This window comes from Notolepis coatsorum (genome assembly GCF_963971535.1).
Source record: "Notolepis coatsorum genome assembly, chromosome: 4".
In the NCBI taxonomy this organism is placed as follows: Eukaryota; Metazoa; Chordata; class Actinopteri; order Aulopiformes; family Paralepididae; genus Notolepis; species Notolepis coatsorum.
Window position 1 is genome coordinate 192545730 of NC_140168.1, and position 18760 is coordinate 192564489.

Here is an 18760-nt window from a genome sequence, read left to right on the forward strand (position 1 = left end):
ATAATTATATATATCCATATCTGGCTGAATATAATCCTTCTATACAGTCAGGGAAAAAACTAAACTTTTTGACTTACCAGCCATTTGGCTGGTAGATTTTAAAAACTACCAGCCGGGCAGATTTTTTTACCAGCCAAAAATCCAATTAGTATTTATATTGTAACGTTTGGCCACTTTAAATCATTGAACAGATAGAGAGAGGTAGGTAGGTAGGTAGGTAGGTAGGTAGGTAGGTAGGTAGGTAGGTAGGTAGGTAGGTAGGTAGGTAGGTAGGTAGGTAGGTAGGTAGGTAGGTAGGTAGGTAGGTAGGTAGGTAGGTAGGTAGGTAGGTAGGTAGGTAGGTAGGTAGGTAGGTAGGTAGGTAGGTAGGTAGGTAGGTAGGTAGGTAGGTAGGTAGGTAGGTAGGTAGGTAGGTAGGTAGGTAGGTAGGTAGGTAGATAGATAGATAGATAGATAGATAGATAGATAGATAGATAGATAGATAGATAGATAGATAGATAGATAGATAGATAGATAGATAGATAGATAGATAGATAGATAGATAGATAGATAGATAGATAGATAGATAGATAGATAGATAGATAGATAGATAGATAGATAGATAGATAGATAGATAGATAGATAGATAGATAGATAGATAGATAGATAGATAGATAGATAGATAGATAGATAGATAGATAGATAGATAGATAGATAGATAGATAGATAGATAGATAGATAGATAGATAGATAGATAGATAGATAGATAGATAGATAGATAGATAGATAGATAGATAGATAGATAGATAGATAGATAGATAGATAGATAGATAGATAGATAGATAGATAGATAGATAGATAGATAGATAGATAGATAGATAGATAGATAGATAGATAGATAGATAGATAGATAGATAGATAGATAGATAGATAGATAGATAGATAGATAGATAGATAGATAGATAGATAGATAGATAGATAGATAGATAGATAGATAGATAGATAGATAGATAGATAGATCGGCCCAGTTCTCTCTCCAACATACGCCACCATCGTCAAGTCCGTCTAAACATCCTCCATAACTTTGAACTCTGTTGCCTAGACTCACTCAGTTTATACCTACCTACTGCTTTCACCATCTACAACTGCCCTACACTGTAATAATCATAATCACAACTACCTACCTCATACTATAGTCTCTACAGTACCATTATAACACTGCATGTACAATAGTGTTGTATACACAGTATATATGATTTCTGATTTCTGATTTGAAGTCTTTATTTCGAACATGCAATGAATACAACAAACAATAACAAAAAAGAAAAAACAACTCAATCTGCATGTTCGAAAAGGAGTAGGAAGAAGTATACACTTATTTAATCCTACCCCTTTTCCACTACTCAAATGAGTGTACTATTTTAAACATAAAAAAGAAAAGAAAAAAAAAAAAATATATATATATATATATATGCAAAACAAAAAACAAAAACTATATATGTATAAAATAAAATAAAATAGAAACAAAATAAAAATGTAAACACCTGTGAATATCAAGTCCCTTCTTCATCCCTGTACCTTGTGAACATAATTTCCTTATACATCAGTTTGAATTGTCTCATGTTTGGACATTGCTTTAACACCACATTAAGACTGTTCCACAGTTTCACTCCACATATTGAGATGCAGTATTTTCTCATGGTAGTGCGTACGTTTAGCACCTTTAAATTGTGTTCTCCCCTCAGATTATAACCCCCCTCCCTATCAAAGAACAATTCTTGAATGTTTCTTGGAAGTGCATGACTTTTTGCTTTATACATTAATTGTGCCGTTTTAAATTCCACAAGATCATTTAACTTCAATGTCTTTGACTCCAGAAACAATATGTTAGTGTGATCACGATAACCTGCAATGTGAACTATCCTTATGGCCCTTTTTTGGAGTATAAAAAGTGGTTGTAGTGTAGACTTATAATTGTTTCCCCAGACTTCAGCACAGTAATTTAAATATGGTCAAACTAGTGAACAGTAGAGAATGTAGAGTGATTTTCTATCCAGGATGTGCTTTACTTTACTCATGACTGAAATGCTTCGTGAGAGTTTAGATTGGACATGTTTTATGTGAGGTTTCCAACAGATTTTATGGTCTATTATTACACCTAGGAATTTATTTTCATAAACTCTTTCAATAATCACATCATTTATTTTAACTTGTACCTGAGTATCCAATCTACAGTTTCCAAACAACATAATTTTAGTTTTGCTCAAGTTCAATGATAATTTGTTTCTATCAAACCATTCCTTCAATTTCTTCATTTCAGATGTGATGACCTCTAAAAGCTGCTGGACATTCTCACCAGAAAAAAAAAGATTAGTGTCATCCGCAAATAAAATACATTTAAATATATTGGATACTTTACATATCTCGTTAATGTACAAGATGAACAGTTTTGGACCCAACACTGACCCCTGGGGGACACCACAAGCAATGTCCAAACATTCAGATTTATAATCTCTCATTGTCACAAATTGTTGTCTTTTATTTAGATAGCTTCTTACCCAGTCCAATACTACCCCCCTGATCCCATATCTCTCCAATTTCCTGATTAATATATCATGATTAATAGTATCAAATGCTTTTTTTTAGGTCAATGAATACTCCAGCTACATGTTTTTTTTTATCTATGGAATTTGTGATTTTTTCAATGAGTTCTATTAACGCTAGTGATGTTGACCGGTGTGTTCTGAATCCATACTGGCTATCGGTGAGTAAATTATGTTTATCAATGAATTTATCTAATCTGTTGTTGAATTGAAGAGTTTTTCTAATATTTTTGAAAACTGAGGAAGTAGAGAAACAGGCCTATAATTTGTGAAGTGGTGTTTATCTCCAGTCTTGAACAGAGGTATGACTTTTGCTATTTTCATTTTATTCGGAAATCGACCAGTTTTGAATGATAAATTGCAGATGTGCGTGAGTGGTTTTGAAATCCCAATAATGACATTTTTTACTATTTTCATATCTATTTCATTACTGTCTGTAGATGTCTTGTTTTTACATTTATTAGTAGTTTCTATAATTTCATTTTCATCTACCGCTTCCAGAAACATTGAACTAGGATTTCTTTCAATGTAATTGTCTTTTATGTCTTCAGGAGTCACTGGATCTGGGATTTTTCCCGCTAATTCTGGTCCAATATTTACAAAAAATTTATTAAAGTTACAGCAAATATATATATATATATATATATATATATATATATATATATATATATATATATATATATATATATATATAATTATATATATCCATATCTGGCTGAATATAATCCTTCTATACAGTCAGGGAACAAACTTAACTTTTTGACTTACCAGCCATTTGGCTGGTAGATTTTAAAAACTACCAGCCGGGCAGATTTTTTTACCAGCCAAAAATCCAATTAGTATTTATATTGTAACGTTTGGCCACTTTAAATCATTAGAGAGAGAGAGAGAGAGAGAGAGAGAGAGAGAGAGAGAGAGAGAGAGAGAGAGAGAGAGAGAGAGAGAGAGAGAGAGAGAGAGAGAGAGAGAGAGAGAGAGAGAGAGAGAGAGAGAGAGAGGTAGATAGATAGATAGATAGATAGATAGATAGATAGATAGATAGATAGATAGATAGATAGTATAGATAGATAGATAGATAGATAGATAGATAGATAGATAGATAGATAGATAGATAGATTATTATTTTATTATTATTATTATTATTATTATTATTTTATTATTATTATTATGTGTGGCTGCCGCCCTGGCGGACATCTGTGCTCTACTGAGTGCACCTTTCTAGTCTAGAGAGAGAGCGCTGATTCTCCGTAGCTGAGCAGGGTTGCATTTTGTCAACACAAGTTGGAACCCTGGAGGAAGCGATATAAGGAAACGAATTGCCAATAAATGTGAAGTTATCTTTGAACCTGTTGCAGGGAATATGCCTCCACATATTTGGTCAAATCAAATGCGAAATAGTAAAATATCAGAGCACAATCAAAAACGCGATTGCAGGGTTTTCTTGTAGGCTAAAGAACGGGTGATGTAAGACCTCGTGTGCGTCTCATGTTACAAACTTGACCTCGTGAGCAGAGCGCATCTCATTTACATTTAAAGGTTCATTGTGTGTAAACATTAGAACAGACACGTGACAAACACACACACACACACACAGTTTCAACTCACCACCGCCGCATCATATTGACGCCGAGCACAGCCGACCCATTACCTGCCGGCCGAGGTAGATGCCGTGTATTTTGTTAGCCGCCAGGTGGCGGGCAGACCTTAAATTCTAATCGCCAAACAATAAATCTACAAGCCAATGGCGCTGGGCGTGTAGTTATTTTGTACCCTGTATACAGTACTGTATACACCTGCATAGAACAGGCTGTCATCCCCACCTGCCTGAAGAAGTCCACTATTATCCCTGTACCCAAAAAATCCAAGCCTGCTTGCCTCAACGACTACCGCCCTGTAGCTCTCACCTCCATAGCCATGAAGTGCTTTGAGAAGCTAGTAAAGGGCTACATCTGCTCCTCCCTCCCCATCAACATGGACCCCCTGCAATTTGCATACCGCCCCAACAGGTCCACGGAGGACGCCATAGCCCATGTGCTGCACACAGCAGCATCACACCTGGACAAGAGGCAGGGGAACTATGTGAGAATGCTATTCATCGACTACAGCTCGGCATTCAATACCATAGTCCCCTCCATACTCATAGCCAAGCTCAGGGACCTGGGCTTGAACTATGACCTCTGCCAGTGGGTCTTGGACTTCCTGACTGGCAGACCCCAGGTGGTGAGAGCAGGCAACTGCACCTCCTCATCCATCACCCTCAACATAGGGGCCCCCCAGGGCTGTGTTCTGAGTCCCCTCCTCTACTCCCTGTACACACACGACTGTGTGGCTCAGCGGAGTAGCAATACAATCATCAAATTTGCTGACGACACAGTGGTGGTGGGCCTGATCTCTGCCAACGACGAGAGGGCCTACCTGGAAGAGGTCAAGGTCCTGGCGGGATGGTGCCAGGAAAACAGCCTCTCCCTGAACGTCAGGAAAACAAAGGAGATGATTGTGGACTTCAGGAGGTCGGGGGTCAAGGACTACAGCCCCCTCAGCATCGACGGGGCACCGGTTGAGAGAGTCAACAGCTTTAAGTACCTCGGAGCCTACATATCCGAGGACTTGACATGGACCACACACATTGACAGTGTTGTGAAGAAGGCACGACAACGCCTCTACTTCCTCAGGCGCCTAAGGAAGTTCCAAGTCAGTCAGAAGATCCTTAAGAACTTCTACTCATGTACAATAGAGAGCATCTTGACCGGCAACATCACCTCCTGGTTTGGGAATAGCACTGCACAAGACCGAAGCAGACTACAAAGAGTGACACGTTCAGCCGAACGCACAATTGGAGGGGGGCTCCCCACCCTCCAGAACATTTACAACAAGCGTTGCAAGGGCAAGGCTAAGAGAATCATTAAAGACTCCAGTCACCCGAACAACTGCCTCTTTGAACTGCTGCGGTCAGGCAAGCGATACCGGAGTCTCAAGGCGAGCACAGAAAGACTCAGAAGAAGCTTCTATCCCCAGGCCATCAGGCTGCTAAACGAACAATGAACACTACACAACAACAACCACCAAACGCACATAGCACACACATCCACACGCACACACTCACTCTAAACAAACACACTGTAGCACCCACTCCACACACTTTATAGCACACACCCACTTTAAACAAACACACTGTAGCACCCACTCCCCAAACTTTATATTTATTGATGAAGGATTGCACTACAACTCGTACACCTTACTGTAAACTGTACCTAAATTGTACCTCATCCCATTTCTGCTTTGCACTATATAGTACTGTACATTAGTACACTGCATAGTATTGTATATTATATGGTAACTCAGAACATTGTACATATGTCTATACCGAACACTGTGACCTCATTTTCTTCTTCTAAATTACATGCTATACTATGTTATTTGATACTATCTTGTCTAGCACAGTCTCTGGAGCGTAACAGTAAGAAGCATTTTGTATGAAAGTATTCTGTACTTCTGTATGACAACTATTAAAGAAACTTGAACTGCATACAGTATAACCCATATAACTGTATGATGGCAGGTAGAATAATGCTGAATATACCGTATACACATATATAGATCCACACATCTGTCTGTACACAGTACATACCTGCATATGATCCTTTTTACATATCTGTAGATACTATATCTATATCTGTACATATCCCTTACCTACTCTTACTAGTTACACTGCTTGCTGACTTACTAGTTACTACCATAGTGTCTTTATACCTGTATCACTGTACATTAATACTACAACTCTGTACATACATCTCGTCATTAGCACTATACTCAGTAGTACTGAATACTGATTTATATATATTTTCATTGTACTGTACTTGTGCTGTATAATGACAATACATTTGAATCTAATCTTTGAACCGAGTCTGCACTTTGCATTAGATTTGAAGAAATTCAACCTGCCACGGGCAATAAAGGTCCAGTTCTCTCTCCAAAACCACCACCCAGTCCGTCCAAACATCCTCCATAACGGCATGTTATTATTATTCCTAGGACTAGGACAAACCACACTACCACAGTGCATCATCTGGTCTGTGGAGAAGATCACTGGATGCAGTAATGCTGAGTTCCTTCCATCCTGTCTCCTTCCACCATAAGATAAGATAAGATATTCCTTTTAGGGCTGCAACTAATGACTAATTTGGTAGTCGACTAATCTGCCGATTATTTTTTCGATTAGTCGACTAATCGAAAACCAATGTAAACAACATTTTTTTTTTTTTTTTTTTTAATTACCTATCTTTGTGAAAGTGGCTTCTTCTCAGCTCTGGTCCAGCTGAAGACAGAGCAGAGGAACAGATTGGACATTGAGCATGACCTCAGAGTTGCTTGTCTACCATCACCCCAGACTTTGAGACTCTTGTCAGGACCAAACAACAACATCATAACATGATGATCCCATAGCAAATTAAAATAATGACAAGATAAATAAATTAAATAATACAAATTAAAGTGGAAGTGTACTTTAAATAACTTTTGTTTGCTGTGTGTGAGAGGAGTCCGTGTGTGTGTGTATGTGTGTGTGTCTTACTCTGATCGCTGTGTGAGTGAGAGGAGTGTGTGTACTGTGTAATTTGTGTGTGTGTCTTACTCTGATCGCTGTGTGAGTGAGAGGTGTGTACTGTGTAATTTGTGTATGTGTGTGTGTCTTACTCTGATCGCTGTGTGTGAGTGAGAGGAGTGTGTATGTGTGTGTGTCTTACTCTGATCGCTGTGTGTGAGTGAGAGGAGTGTGTATGTGTGTCTTACTCTGATCGCTGTGTGTGAGTGAGAGGAGTGCGTGTGTAATGTATTGTGTGTCTAGTCTGATCATCATCTCCTGCAGGGGAACAATGTTTTCAATGTCCAAAATTTGCTATGGGATCATCATGTTATGATGTTGTCTGGAACCCTGAGAAGCCACTATCACAAAGATAGGTAGTGCACAAAAAAATAAAAATAAACAAATTAAATATTTTTTTTTTTTTTTTTTTTAATGACTAATCGACGCAACAATTTCTCGTCGACGATTTTTTATAATCGACATCGTCGATTATGTCGACTAATCGTTGCAGCCCTAATTCCTTTATTGATCCCCTTGGAGATATTCGGGCATCATAGCAGCATGGCAGAGGGGGTAGGGGAGGTACAGGTATGAGTGCAGATGAGGGTCTTTATGTCCTATCGGTTATATTATATGTTACAATAAATATAGGCAATAAAGAATTTGAATACTATAAGTAAGAGTAAAAGTAAACGGTATACACAAGGTACCATAACTGGCACGATATACACCATACGTTGTAGTCCGTGCAGGTTTAGGTGGTTAAGAGTCAGACACACTTAGTCACACCAACCAACCAACCAACCAAACTAAACTAAAAATATATATTTGGTCAATGAGTCAATCTTACAGTTTCTTGGATGGCGGCCAACAATTCCATTGTATTCTTTAGAGTAGACGGTACTTTATATTTGTGCCTACTTGTACTGCAGCCTAGCCTATTTATGTGCACCAGCCACCAGGTTCAATTCCAGCCAGGATTACGTGTAACTTGGCTGATGACTAAATAAGTAGAGTTTAATTACATACTCCAGAATAGGATGTACCCCCCCCCCCCCCAAAACCTATTAATATCCCGCTTCAAGGACAGAAAGCAAAGACCTGTCAAGAAGATGGCTGCCGTCCAATCATAACATTTGTCCGTTGTCCGTCTTGAACCCGAGTACGTCTCAAAAACAAGGCAAGAGTTTTCTGCTTTTGTTCCCCTGCCAGGAAAATGTGTGGACTAATCTACTACAGGTGGTGGGAAAACCGGCTGACATACCCTCCGACCAAGAGTTTGACGTCAATTAGGCTTGGGCGGTATCCTTTTTTTCACACCGGCAAACCTTTATGATATAATACCCCGGTGCACGGTATTTGACGGTATGACTTTCATTTTCATCAGCGGGGGGGGGGGGGGGGGGGGACCCATGTTACCAAGTAAACAAATCATCGTCAGCTCTCAGAATGGTAGTCCCGCACCGGTAGAAGCCTGCACCGTTTTAGCATTAGCATCTAGCCTATAGCCATGGCAGACTATTTGATTCCTTAAGGGCTAGAAATTGCCTGGGTTTTGGATGCTCCCGAAATGCTCCCGTTGTTTGGCTACTTCTATGTGCAGTGAAAACTACTCGAATGCTTTATAACCTAGTCATTGATTTAGTTCAGGGTAATCTAAGATTAGCCGCAGAGCTAACGCTACTTAACGTGAGCTAACGCTAGTTATTCAAGCTCAGTAGCTCACAGAGAGAGATAAACAGCTGACAGCGGATAGTACAGGACGGTACAAATACAATAAAAAGGCGGGTGGGGGCTGTTGTGTAAACCTTGTACTCTTTAGTTCACATATAATAAGAGAAGGATTATTTGCTTGCTCCACCAGTTGCTCCACAACAACACTGCTCTCGTCACAACGCTTTACGGTATTTTCACAGCACTGTCACAACATTACCGTAAAACGTGAACACCGTTGTGACCCACTCGCTCCACTAGAGCGGTCTCGCCCTCTGCTGGCGCGTGTGTGCACTACACTCAAAACTCTGTTTCACTGTTATAGAAACTGAAGCGCATCTGTGATTTTGACGGTGACGGACGGTATTGAAAATCAATACCGTCGGTATTTCTAAATACCCCGGTATACCTTAATACCGTCATACCGCCCAAGCCTAACGTCAATCCCTTCTCGATATTTGTCTGCACAAAAAAAAGGAGAACCACTGTGGGGCGGTCTACATCTCCTACTAGTGTTCTTCCCCCTGTTCGTCCATCTGGAGCGAATCAATCACCTCGGCACAGACCGCTAGGGCTAAGTATCAAAATCCGATACTTTTATGGTATTGATCGAATTGCTTCAGCGCTATCGAGCGTCGGGAAAAAATGCTGTGGTATCGAACCGTTCATTCATCTCATCTGTGTCAGTGAGCCAATAAGGCCTAACAAAATTAATAGTTGGTTTCAGGTTGCCGACCGACCCTGCCGATTTAGGTGCGACCCAATATATTTTATGAGTTTTTAGAAAAAATTATAAAAAAAAAAAGATCTTTTTTTTTTTTTTTTTTTTTTAAATAAAGTTTCATATAAATCTTAGTCAAACATTTAGTATTATGGATATTAAACATGCTGGCAGAGTACATGCATCCATGTTGTTGTGAACATTTTAATTAAATAAAGAAATTCCCTATCCATAGTCGCCGTGGGAAAGAATAAAATAAAAAAATTAAATAAAATAAATTCCCTACCTACCCATGGCCAAACTGACAACCAACCTGAAACCAACTATTAATTTTGTTAGGCCTAAGCATGTTTGCTCCAAGATGTCTTCTGTTCAACCACAATCCAAAATGTAACGAGGCTCACACAGCACACATAACTCACACCAAAGTAAGGTATGGGGGGGGGGGGTAAAAATGATATATATATCATTTTGGTATCGGTATCGAATCCAAGGTATCGGTATTGGCACCGGTGAGAAACATTTTCAAACAAGACCCGGCTCGAATCACTGGCATGACTCCAGTGTGTTTGGGCCAAGTTGTAACATCAAGGTTACACAGAATACTAGATCTCTAGGCTGCACATTCTGCATACACGTGCACGTTCAAAACACACGCACACACGAGTACCGACCACGTGAGTGTATTCTCAGTTTATTCTAAACGCTTGCACTGGACGACTGTCTAATTGAATAAGTGGCAGGATTTAGTGCAGGCCTCTGTGAGTTACAGGCTACAGGGCTGCAGAGCCTAGCTGGACCTCTTGGGGCGGTTGTGGAGAACTGGGGGCAAGACAGACATGAGAAAAAGATGCAGTCGTAACCTCTGAACCGTTTTCTTTAAAAAAGGAAAACCCAAGTCTGAGGCAACGTTTATCCAAAATAGTTTAATCCTGTTTGGGTGAATTCTAAAAACGGGCTGTGTTAACCCTTTCACTACCATACTACCAAAGGGTTAACCATTTCACTGTGACAATACAGAAGGTTAACCCTTTCACTGCCACGTGACAAAGAGTTAACCCTTTCACAACCACACTACAAAAGGTAATTATTACCCAAACTGTTTTTTTTACACAGGCTGCAGTGGGTTGTGTTTGCAGAGACACAAATCCTGGCATTAATTAACCCTTTCACTACCACACTACAGACGGTCTGTAGTGTGGTAGTGAAAGGGTTAACCTTCTGTAGTGTGGTAGTGAAAGGGTTAATTAATGCCAGGATTTGCGTCTCCGCAAACACAACCCACTGTAGCCTGTGTGGGGGGGGAAACGGTTTGGGTAATAATTACACCACAATTTTAAGTTAACAAACAAGGACATATTTTTGATTGGCTGTTGTTGACAAGCCCAATAGTAGTCTGAGGCTGGAGGTATAGCATTCATGGTAATTTATTTATGAGATTTACCGCTTAAAACGTTAGCGTAATAAAAACACCACAACAGAGAAGGGACTACTCCTTCCTAATATGATATGGTTATTAGTAGAATAGATTACCAACAGAAATATAGCCAATATATCATGTGCAGTAAACAGCCATCACTCTGCAAACTGAAGTAGAAGAGTATCCTTGTAGTAGTTGTTGTAGTAGTAGTAATATTATTATTACTATTAATAATAACAACAACAATAATAGTAATGAATTGAATTGAATATGAATTGAAAATGGGGGACCCCTGATGTAAACAAGACGAAAGTCTTTCTCTGGTCTGCATTCCCTTAACAATTGTGTGTATTGAGCCGTACTGTATTGTACCCATTCTGCAATCTGTTAATAAAGTTGTCATTGATTCATTCATAGGCTAATTATTATTATTATTATTATTATTATTATTATTATTATTATTATTATTATTAGCACCATGATCATCAGCATAGGTGGTAGTAGTAGTATTGTCTGTTAATAAATATGTTAATAAAGTTTTCAATCAATTGTCAAATGATTCTAATAAAAATAAAAGTTTGACTGAAAAAATAAATGGAAATGCGCAGAAAATATCGGTACACATCATGGCGATGATTGTTATGACTGAACTGATTTTCAGAAAACGAGCGATATTCACTCAAAGCATAACATGTTTTGTCATGTAATACTTTGTAATTATGTTAACGACATGTAGGCTGCTACAATTCTACCGCGGCTCAACAATCAAACATTAATATTTCATCTTTACTACAGAAAACGTGTCAACTCCTCATCTAGAACCGAAGACACGTTTTTACCCAGAAAATACCTACAGTATAAAAGGTGAATGTAGACACTATTATATAATAAGCTATGATGAATAGATGCCATGTTTGACCAATACACGGTGGAAACAACTGTGTTACAATTACATTACTTTGATCGCTATAATAAACAAACGCTCGCTATAATAAACAAACGCTGCCAATAAGCGCGCACCGTACGTGGCGCGCCACCAAAACCAAAAACTTCGGCTCTCAACCCACTGTGTTGTTATCGCGGCGGACAGCTTGAGCTTGAGTTTATGCATAAGACATATTTAAAGTAATGGCACTTACATGCAACAACGTGTGAATCAGCCATTGTTGATGGTCAGAAGAAGTGCTGCTACCTGGTCGTCGGATGATTGTTTAGTTTGCAGCCTAGTGACCCACCGTTATGGTCCAAATGTGAGGAGGCACTGCGCGCATTTCCTCATTCTCAGAGCACGGATACGCCCTGTTCTTAAAGTCATATTTTGCTCGATGAGAACATCTTCTGATTGAACGCCCCTATAGTTACCAGACCTGCTAGTATTGTATTGTATTGTAAATTAGGGCTATTTAATTGTATTGAACTGTTTTATTGCACTGCACACTACTGCATCATTTTACTCTGTGAATGAATGCATGAATGAATGAAGGAATGAATGAATGAATGAATGAATGAATGAATGAATTAATTAATTAATTAATGCATGCATGCATGCATGCATGAAAACTTTAACAGATTGCAGAATGGGTACAATACAGTACGGCTCAATACACACAATTGTTAAGGGGATGCAGACCAGAGAAAGACGTTTGTCTTGTTTACATCAGGGTCCCCCATTTTCAATTCATCATAGTGACATTTATGACATACACAACATACATGACATCATGACATTTATGGCATAGGGACATACATACATGACATCATGACATGTATGGCATAGGGAGGGACATACATGACATACAGGTATATAGTACTGTCTATTGTATTTTACTAACAATTTTATTGCACTGCACTATTGCACTATTTTTACTGTCTATTTTAAAACTATTTTAAACAAAGAGGCCATCGGGATGTTAGATCCTAATGTGAAAAACGATGTTGCCTTACCTTGTCCATTTCGCAGCTATCTATTTTATGCTTGTTTTATATGTCTGCACTATGCCTATTATATGCCACTATTATGATTAATTGAAAATGGGGGACCCTGATGTAAACAAGACGAAAGTCTTTCTCTGGTCTGCATCCCCTTAACAATTGTGTGTATTGAGCTGTACTGTATTGTACCCATTCTGCAATCTGTTAATAACATTTTCAATCAATCAATCAAAAGCCTGTCATCCTCCTATGGTCTTCGTTCTTACTACTAGTGATGTTTTTTTTTTAGACCAAATATCTAATATTGAACTATAATTATGCATACAGGCTAAATCGTAAGGTATCTTGGCTGCTTCTTTAGCAGTGGTTCCCAACCTGGAGAGACTTGCTGGCTGCCAGTGTCAAACCCAGCGAAAATAATAATGTATCTATTGTAAACATAATACAAATAACTAATTTAATTTCAAACCTTTATTTAAACCCGAAAGGCAACTGAGGTTTCCCTTATTTACAGTCACATCGAGTGTGCATACAGAAATAAGCACAAAAACACAGCATATAAAATCATAACAATAAGACAACAAGACGAGGCGAAAAGAAAGGATAACCCGGGTTCGATTCCCGGACCCGGCGTCCTTTGCCGAATGTCTTCCCCCCGCTCTGTCTCCCGCTCTTCCTCTCTCTCTCCCTCTACCGGACTGCCCGGTATAGTACAAACAAATCAAAAAAATCTACTAAAAACATAATAAAAAAAAATATATATATACAATACAGAGTAAAATGAGTAACAGTGAGGTACAATGCAGAAATGAGATGAGGTATAAAACTTAGTGTAGCAGGGTGGATTATCCCTACTTTATGAGAGTAGATGTACACTGTCACCAGGTAGTGGGAACGCAGCAGATCTGAGTCCAGCTGAGTCCCTGACTGTAGTGCAGGAGTATTAGAGTGGAGCCTTAGCAGAGGGAGTGGATGGGGCCTAGGATTTACTAACCTAGGGGTTTCGGGCACTCCAAGCAAATAGTCACGCACTCTGTGCTCACGCCTCCACACTCTGTGTGTTCACCCGTCACCAGTTGACATAGAGAAAAGACTTGCCTCATGGTTTCAAGGAGTATTTTCATTTCGATTTATAGTTAGCTACTATGGATAATTCTGTTAAATCCATCAAAGCAACACCATTTGAAAGATGGACACTGCAAGAAAAACTCACATTGAAAGAACTTGGACCAGATCAACCTGAGATCAGCATTCAGCAACCAGCCACAGACAGAGGAAGGCGATATATTTGGTCGTTTTCCAGAAGCTGGTTTGTTAAGAAGTCTTGGCTAACTGCATGTAGTGAAAGCAATGCTTTATTTTGCTTTCCCTGCCTTCTTTTTCAAATGAAAGGATCAGACCCAGCATGGATTCAGACTGGTATGACCGATTTGAAGCACATATCGGATAAAACAAAAAAACATGAACAAAGCAGAATCCACATGGAAAATGCTATGCAGCTAGCCATGTTTGGAAGAGTAAACATAGCCACTCAGCTTGACGAAGGCTACAGAATTGGGATCCGCAAGCACAATGAAGAGGTTGACAAAAACAAACACATCCTGTCTAAAATAATAGACCGTGTGAAGTTTTGTGGTGCTTTTGAGCTAGCCCTGCGTGGGCACGATGAAAGTGAAGGCTCATCTAATCCAGGGCCCTCATTCATCAACGTGTTCTACGCACAGATTTGTGCTTACCCTGTGCGTACGATCATTTCTAAGCAAAGAGTGGGATTCATCAATTTCAACTTGAACTTGACTCCGTGCTTACGTCTACGCACAGGTCAGACCATGCGTACCTGGCGCCCAGTGGTAGAATATATTATTAAAACAAGGAAATGAGCTTCTGTGCATAATAACACTGGCATGTTCTGTACGAACCGTAGTTCATTATAGTTCATTGTAAAATAGCAACAGTAGTGTAATTATGGTCAAAACCCTATAAATAGCATTTGGAATAATAGATCTTTCTCTCAGAATGAATGCAGCATGGTTTATATAGCGTTATCGGAATATACGGGGTGTAGGCTACTGACTGACTGCGCTCCGCGTAGCTTGATTGATTGATTGATTGAAAAGTTTATTAACAGATTGCAGAATGGGTACAGTACAGTACAGCTCAGTACATACAATTGTTAATTGGGGATGCAGACCAGAGAAAGACTTTCGTCTTGTTTACATCAGGGTCCCCCATTTTCAATTCATCATAAATCATAAAGCTCAACTCGTTATTATTTTGCGCAGACCGCAGAAACACGGGAACGTTTTGATTATATTTAAAAGGCTTTACGTTAAACGAAACAAGTGGAATTTCGAAGCTGTAAGCAGAATACAAGTCATATGAATATAGTGTTCTTCCCCCTTTTTACTGTATAAGAAAGAATAGAAAACGCATTGCAATGACACCAGATAGTGGACAGACTATGTATATGATGGGATTCAAGTTCGCGTTTTTGTTGATCATAGGCATGCTGTCAGAGTATGATATCTTAATCAAACATTCTAGAACATTTGTCGTCACAGATCATGTCCTAATAGAACATAGGCTATGGCATGGATCGTGATTGTGTGGACTGTTATTATTACTGTACCGGGCGGTACCACCCATTGTGACAACAGCCTTGTGAGTCCCGCACACAAACATGATGGAATTCAAGTTCATGTATTGAAAGGCAGGCTACATCATACATGCAGTGAGATTCATTGTTCTTGTATATGCTCTCGTATTATTGTTTATATAGGCTACCCAATACTGACATCAAAATAGATTGTAGTATGCCTCTAGAAATCATATGCAGCAGGTAGAAAATTTACGGGAGATCCATCGCGAATTGGAATAAAATTGAGGAGAACTTTAATCCCTGGGTATTAATCAAACAACACGGGAAAAGGCAGTCATATTCCAGCGCGGTATTTATTAGTGTTTGCGCTGCCCAGGCAGCAATGGTTAATAGATATCATATCCGACATCACCGTAAGTGTACACGTCTGTCAGCCTGTCTCATGACACGCTTCCCTCGGCTTAGTCCATTTTTCCACATTTCATGGGTGTATTCCATTACCGTATATGGTTAATCGGGGCGTTTCTGGTATGCAAATACGTGAAAGTGTGCACGAGCCTCGGCGCAGAGCCAAGGTGGGATTCATCATGACAGTTGTGCGTAGAGCCTGCGTACGCACGTGTGATGAATCCCGACTTCCCTGTGCGTACACTGGTTCTACATTCCGTGCTTACGTGTGGAAATAGAACATGTTCTACGCACACATTGATGAATGAGGGCCCTGGTGTTTTCAGAGGTCTATTGGATTTTGTAGCATCACTAGATGCAGTTCTTCAAGAGCATCTGGAGAATGCTACTGTGTTTAAGGGAACATCTAAGACTGTACAGAATGAACTCCTTGACTGTATGCTCTCAGTTTTGAGAAAGTATATCATCGAAGAAATTCGGAGTGCAGACTTTGTCTCCATCCAGGCTGATGAAACGACAGACATTTCCACTGAGTGTCAACTGGTGCTTGTAATCAGATATATTGATAAAGCCCACGTTGTGCAAGAGAGGTTTTTTGAGTTTATACCTCTCCAGAGTGCCACAGCTGATTCCATAGCCACAGCCCTTCTAAATAGGTTGAGCTCCATTCTACCTGATGACCAGAAGAGCAAGCTCATTTCCCAGACATATGATGGTGCGAGTGTCATGAGAGGAGCCACAGATGGTGTGCAGAAGAAGGTTCAAGATGTCTATGTGAATGCACACTATGTCCACTGCTATGCTCACCAACTTAACCTCATCATGCAGCAGGTGACATCTCACATCTCCAGAGTCACACAGTTCTTCTCTGACCTGGCTGGCTTCACTGTATTTTTTGCAAGATTTCCCAAGAGAACCAGTGTGCTTGATAGAGTGGTAGCACACAGACTCCCAAGAGCAAGCACAGTGAGATGGAACTTCCACAGCCATAGTGTGAACACTGTGTATGAGCACAAAGATGACCTCATCCAGTGTTTTGAAACCATCATGGATCAACCTAGGATGGCTTAGAGTAGACGACAGAGTACAGCAACTTGCAATGGGCCTGGTCTACAAGATACACTACACGACCAAGGTACCCATGTACATGTCAAAATACTTCCCAAAGGTCAGTGAATACCACGATCACAACACCAGAGGGAGCTCCACAAATCATGTTAAACCCAGATTCGGCTCAAACAAGGGACTAAACACGTTTCGCAATTATGCCACATCAATGTGGAACGCCCTACCCAAAGCTGTAAAGGAATGTGAATCACTACCCACTTTCAAAAACACTCTCAAAAAACACCTAAGGGAGACTGCAACTCGAAACTGGCCCCTGTAAATGTCCGAACACAACTCCCTCCAATGTACAGTAAATTACCAAGTATGGTCTTGTCAATAATCCAATGTACAGTTTTGTTTGTACAGTTGTACAGTGTCGCCCACCCACCCCTCCTACCCAACCCCCCCCCCCCCCCCACTCCTACCCAACCCCCCCCCCCCCCCCCCCCACCCACCCTACCACCTCCAATGTACAGTCCCCCCCCACCCCCACCTACCCAATCCAATGTACAGTTTCTACGTCAAATGTATATACTTTTTTTTTCTGGACTCTTTTTGTATCACAAACAGTACTGTAATTGCAAATCTGATATGTCATAAATGTATAGATGTAGCAGTTCTGTCTATCTGTATGTCATGTATGTCATATATGTTACGATGAATTGAAAATGGGGGACCCTGATGTAAACAAGACGAAAGTCTTTCTCTGGTCTGCATCCCCTTAACAATTGTATGTATTGAGCTGTACTGTACTGTACCCATTCTGCAATCTGTTAATAAAGTTTTCAATCAATCAATCAATCAATCAATCAGAGACTCAGGCACGTTTGATCCTGCTACTATCCGAGAAGCAGGGGGGTTTGTGAGACTACTGGAGGATGATAAGTTCATCTTCTTCCTGGAACTGTTTCATCGCATCATGCCTCATGTGGACATCCTTTACAACCAGCTCCAGAAGTGCGCCATCGACACAGTCTTTGTCCAGGGAATCATACAGAAGTTCACAGACGTCGTGCAAAAGATCAGGTAAATTAAAATCTCCACCCTATGTTCATAACCTGATTACACTGTTTTGTTTTGTAACTTTTCTATGTACAATGTCATGTTATTATACCTGGCAACCAAAGCTTAACTTTTCTCTTCTGTTCTATTCTGTTCAGAGATGCCTCTATTCTGTTCAGAGATGCCCTCACTACTCTCTGTGGAGAATGGACATCTCAGCAGCCATCGGTCAGGAAACGCAGAACTCAGATGGGCCCAGAATAACTGCAGAGGATAGCTACAGAGGTGAGATAGAATATATGGTGTTGGGTCTTTTATAAAATAATGTTTTAAATTATTTTATATTGCCAATAATTCTGGAGTTGACTGTATATTGATAGATTGATATTGGTAAATGGCTGCATTTATATAGCGCTTTTATCCAAAGGCCAAAGCTCTTTACAATTTGTTCCTCACATTTCATCATTCACACCGATGGCAGATTGATATTGTAATTTGTAAGGTTAACTTGTGTATGAGTAACACATAGCCCCCCCCCTCCCCCCCAGGCTCACACCTTTCCAGACCAACAACCCCAAAACACTCCACCCACCTTCAGGAATGTGTATCTTTTGTCTTCTTGTTGACGACAGGAGATGAGTCTGTTACTTATAGAATTCAATTGTACAAATTACAATAGCAATAATCCAACTAC

The 18760-nt window shown here is 39.9% G+C and overlaps 1 protein-coding gene across 1 annotated transcript in view; it reads right to left on the reverse strand.

The window, feature by feature from the left end:
* LOC311227003 (RELT-like protein 1) overlaps positions 1-12265 on the reverse strand; it is a 248700-nt gene extending 236435 nt beyond the window's left edge. The window contains exon 1 of the mRNA XM_084312497.1: positions 12158-12265. Coding sequence (XP_084168623.1) covers positions 12158-12182 — 25 coding nt within the window. The 5' untranslated portion in view covers positions 12183-12265. The remainder of the gene's footprint in view (positions 1-12157) is intronic.
* Between the last annotated feature and the right edge of the window lie 6495 nt (positions 12266-18760).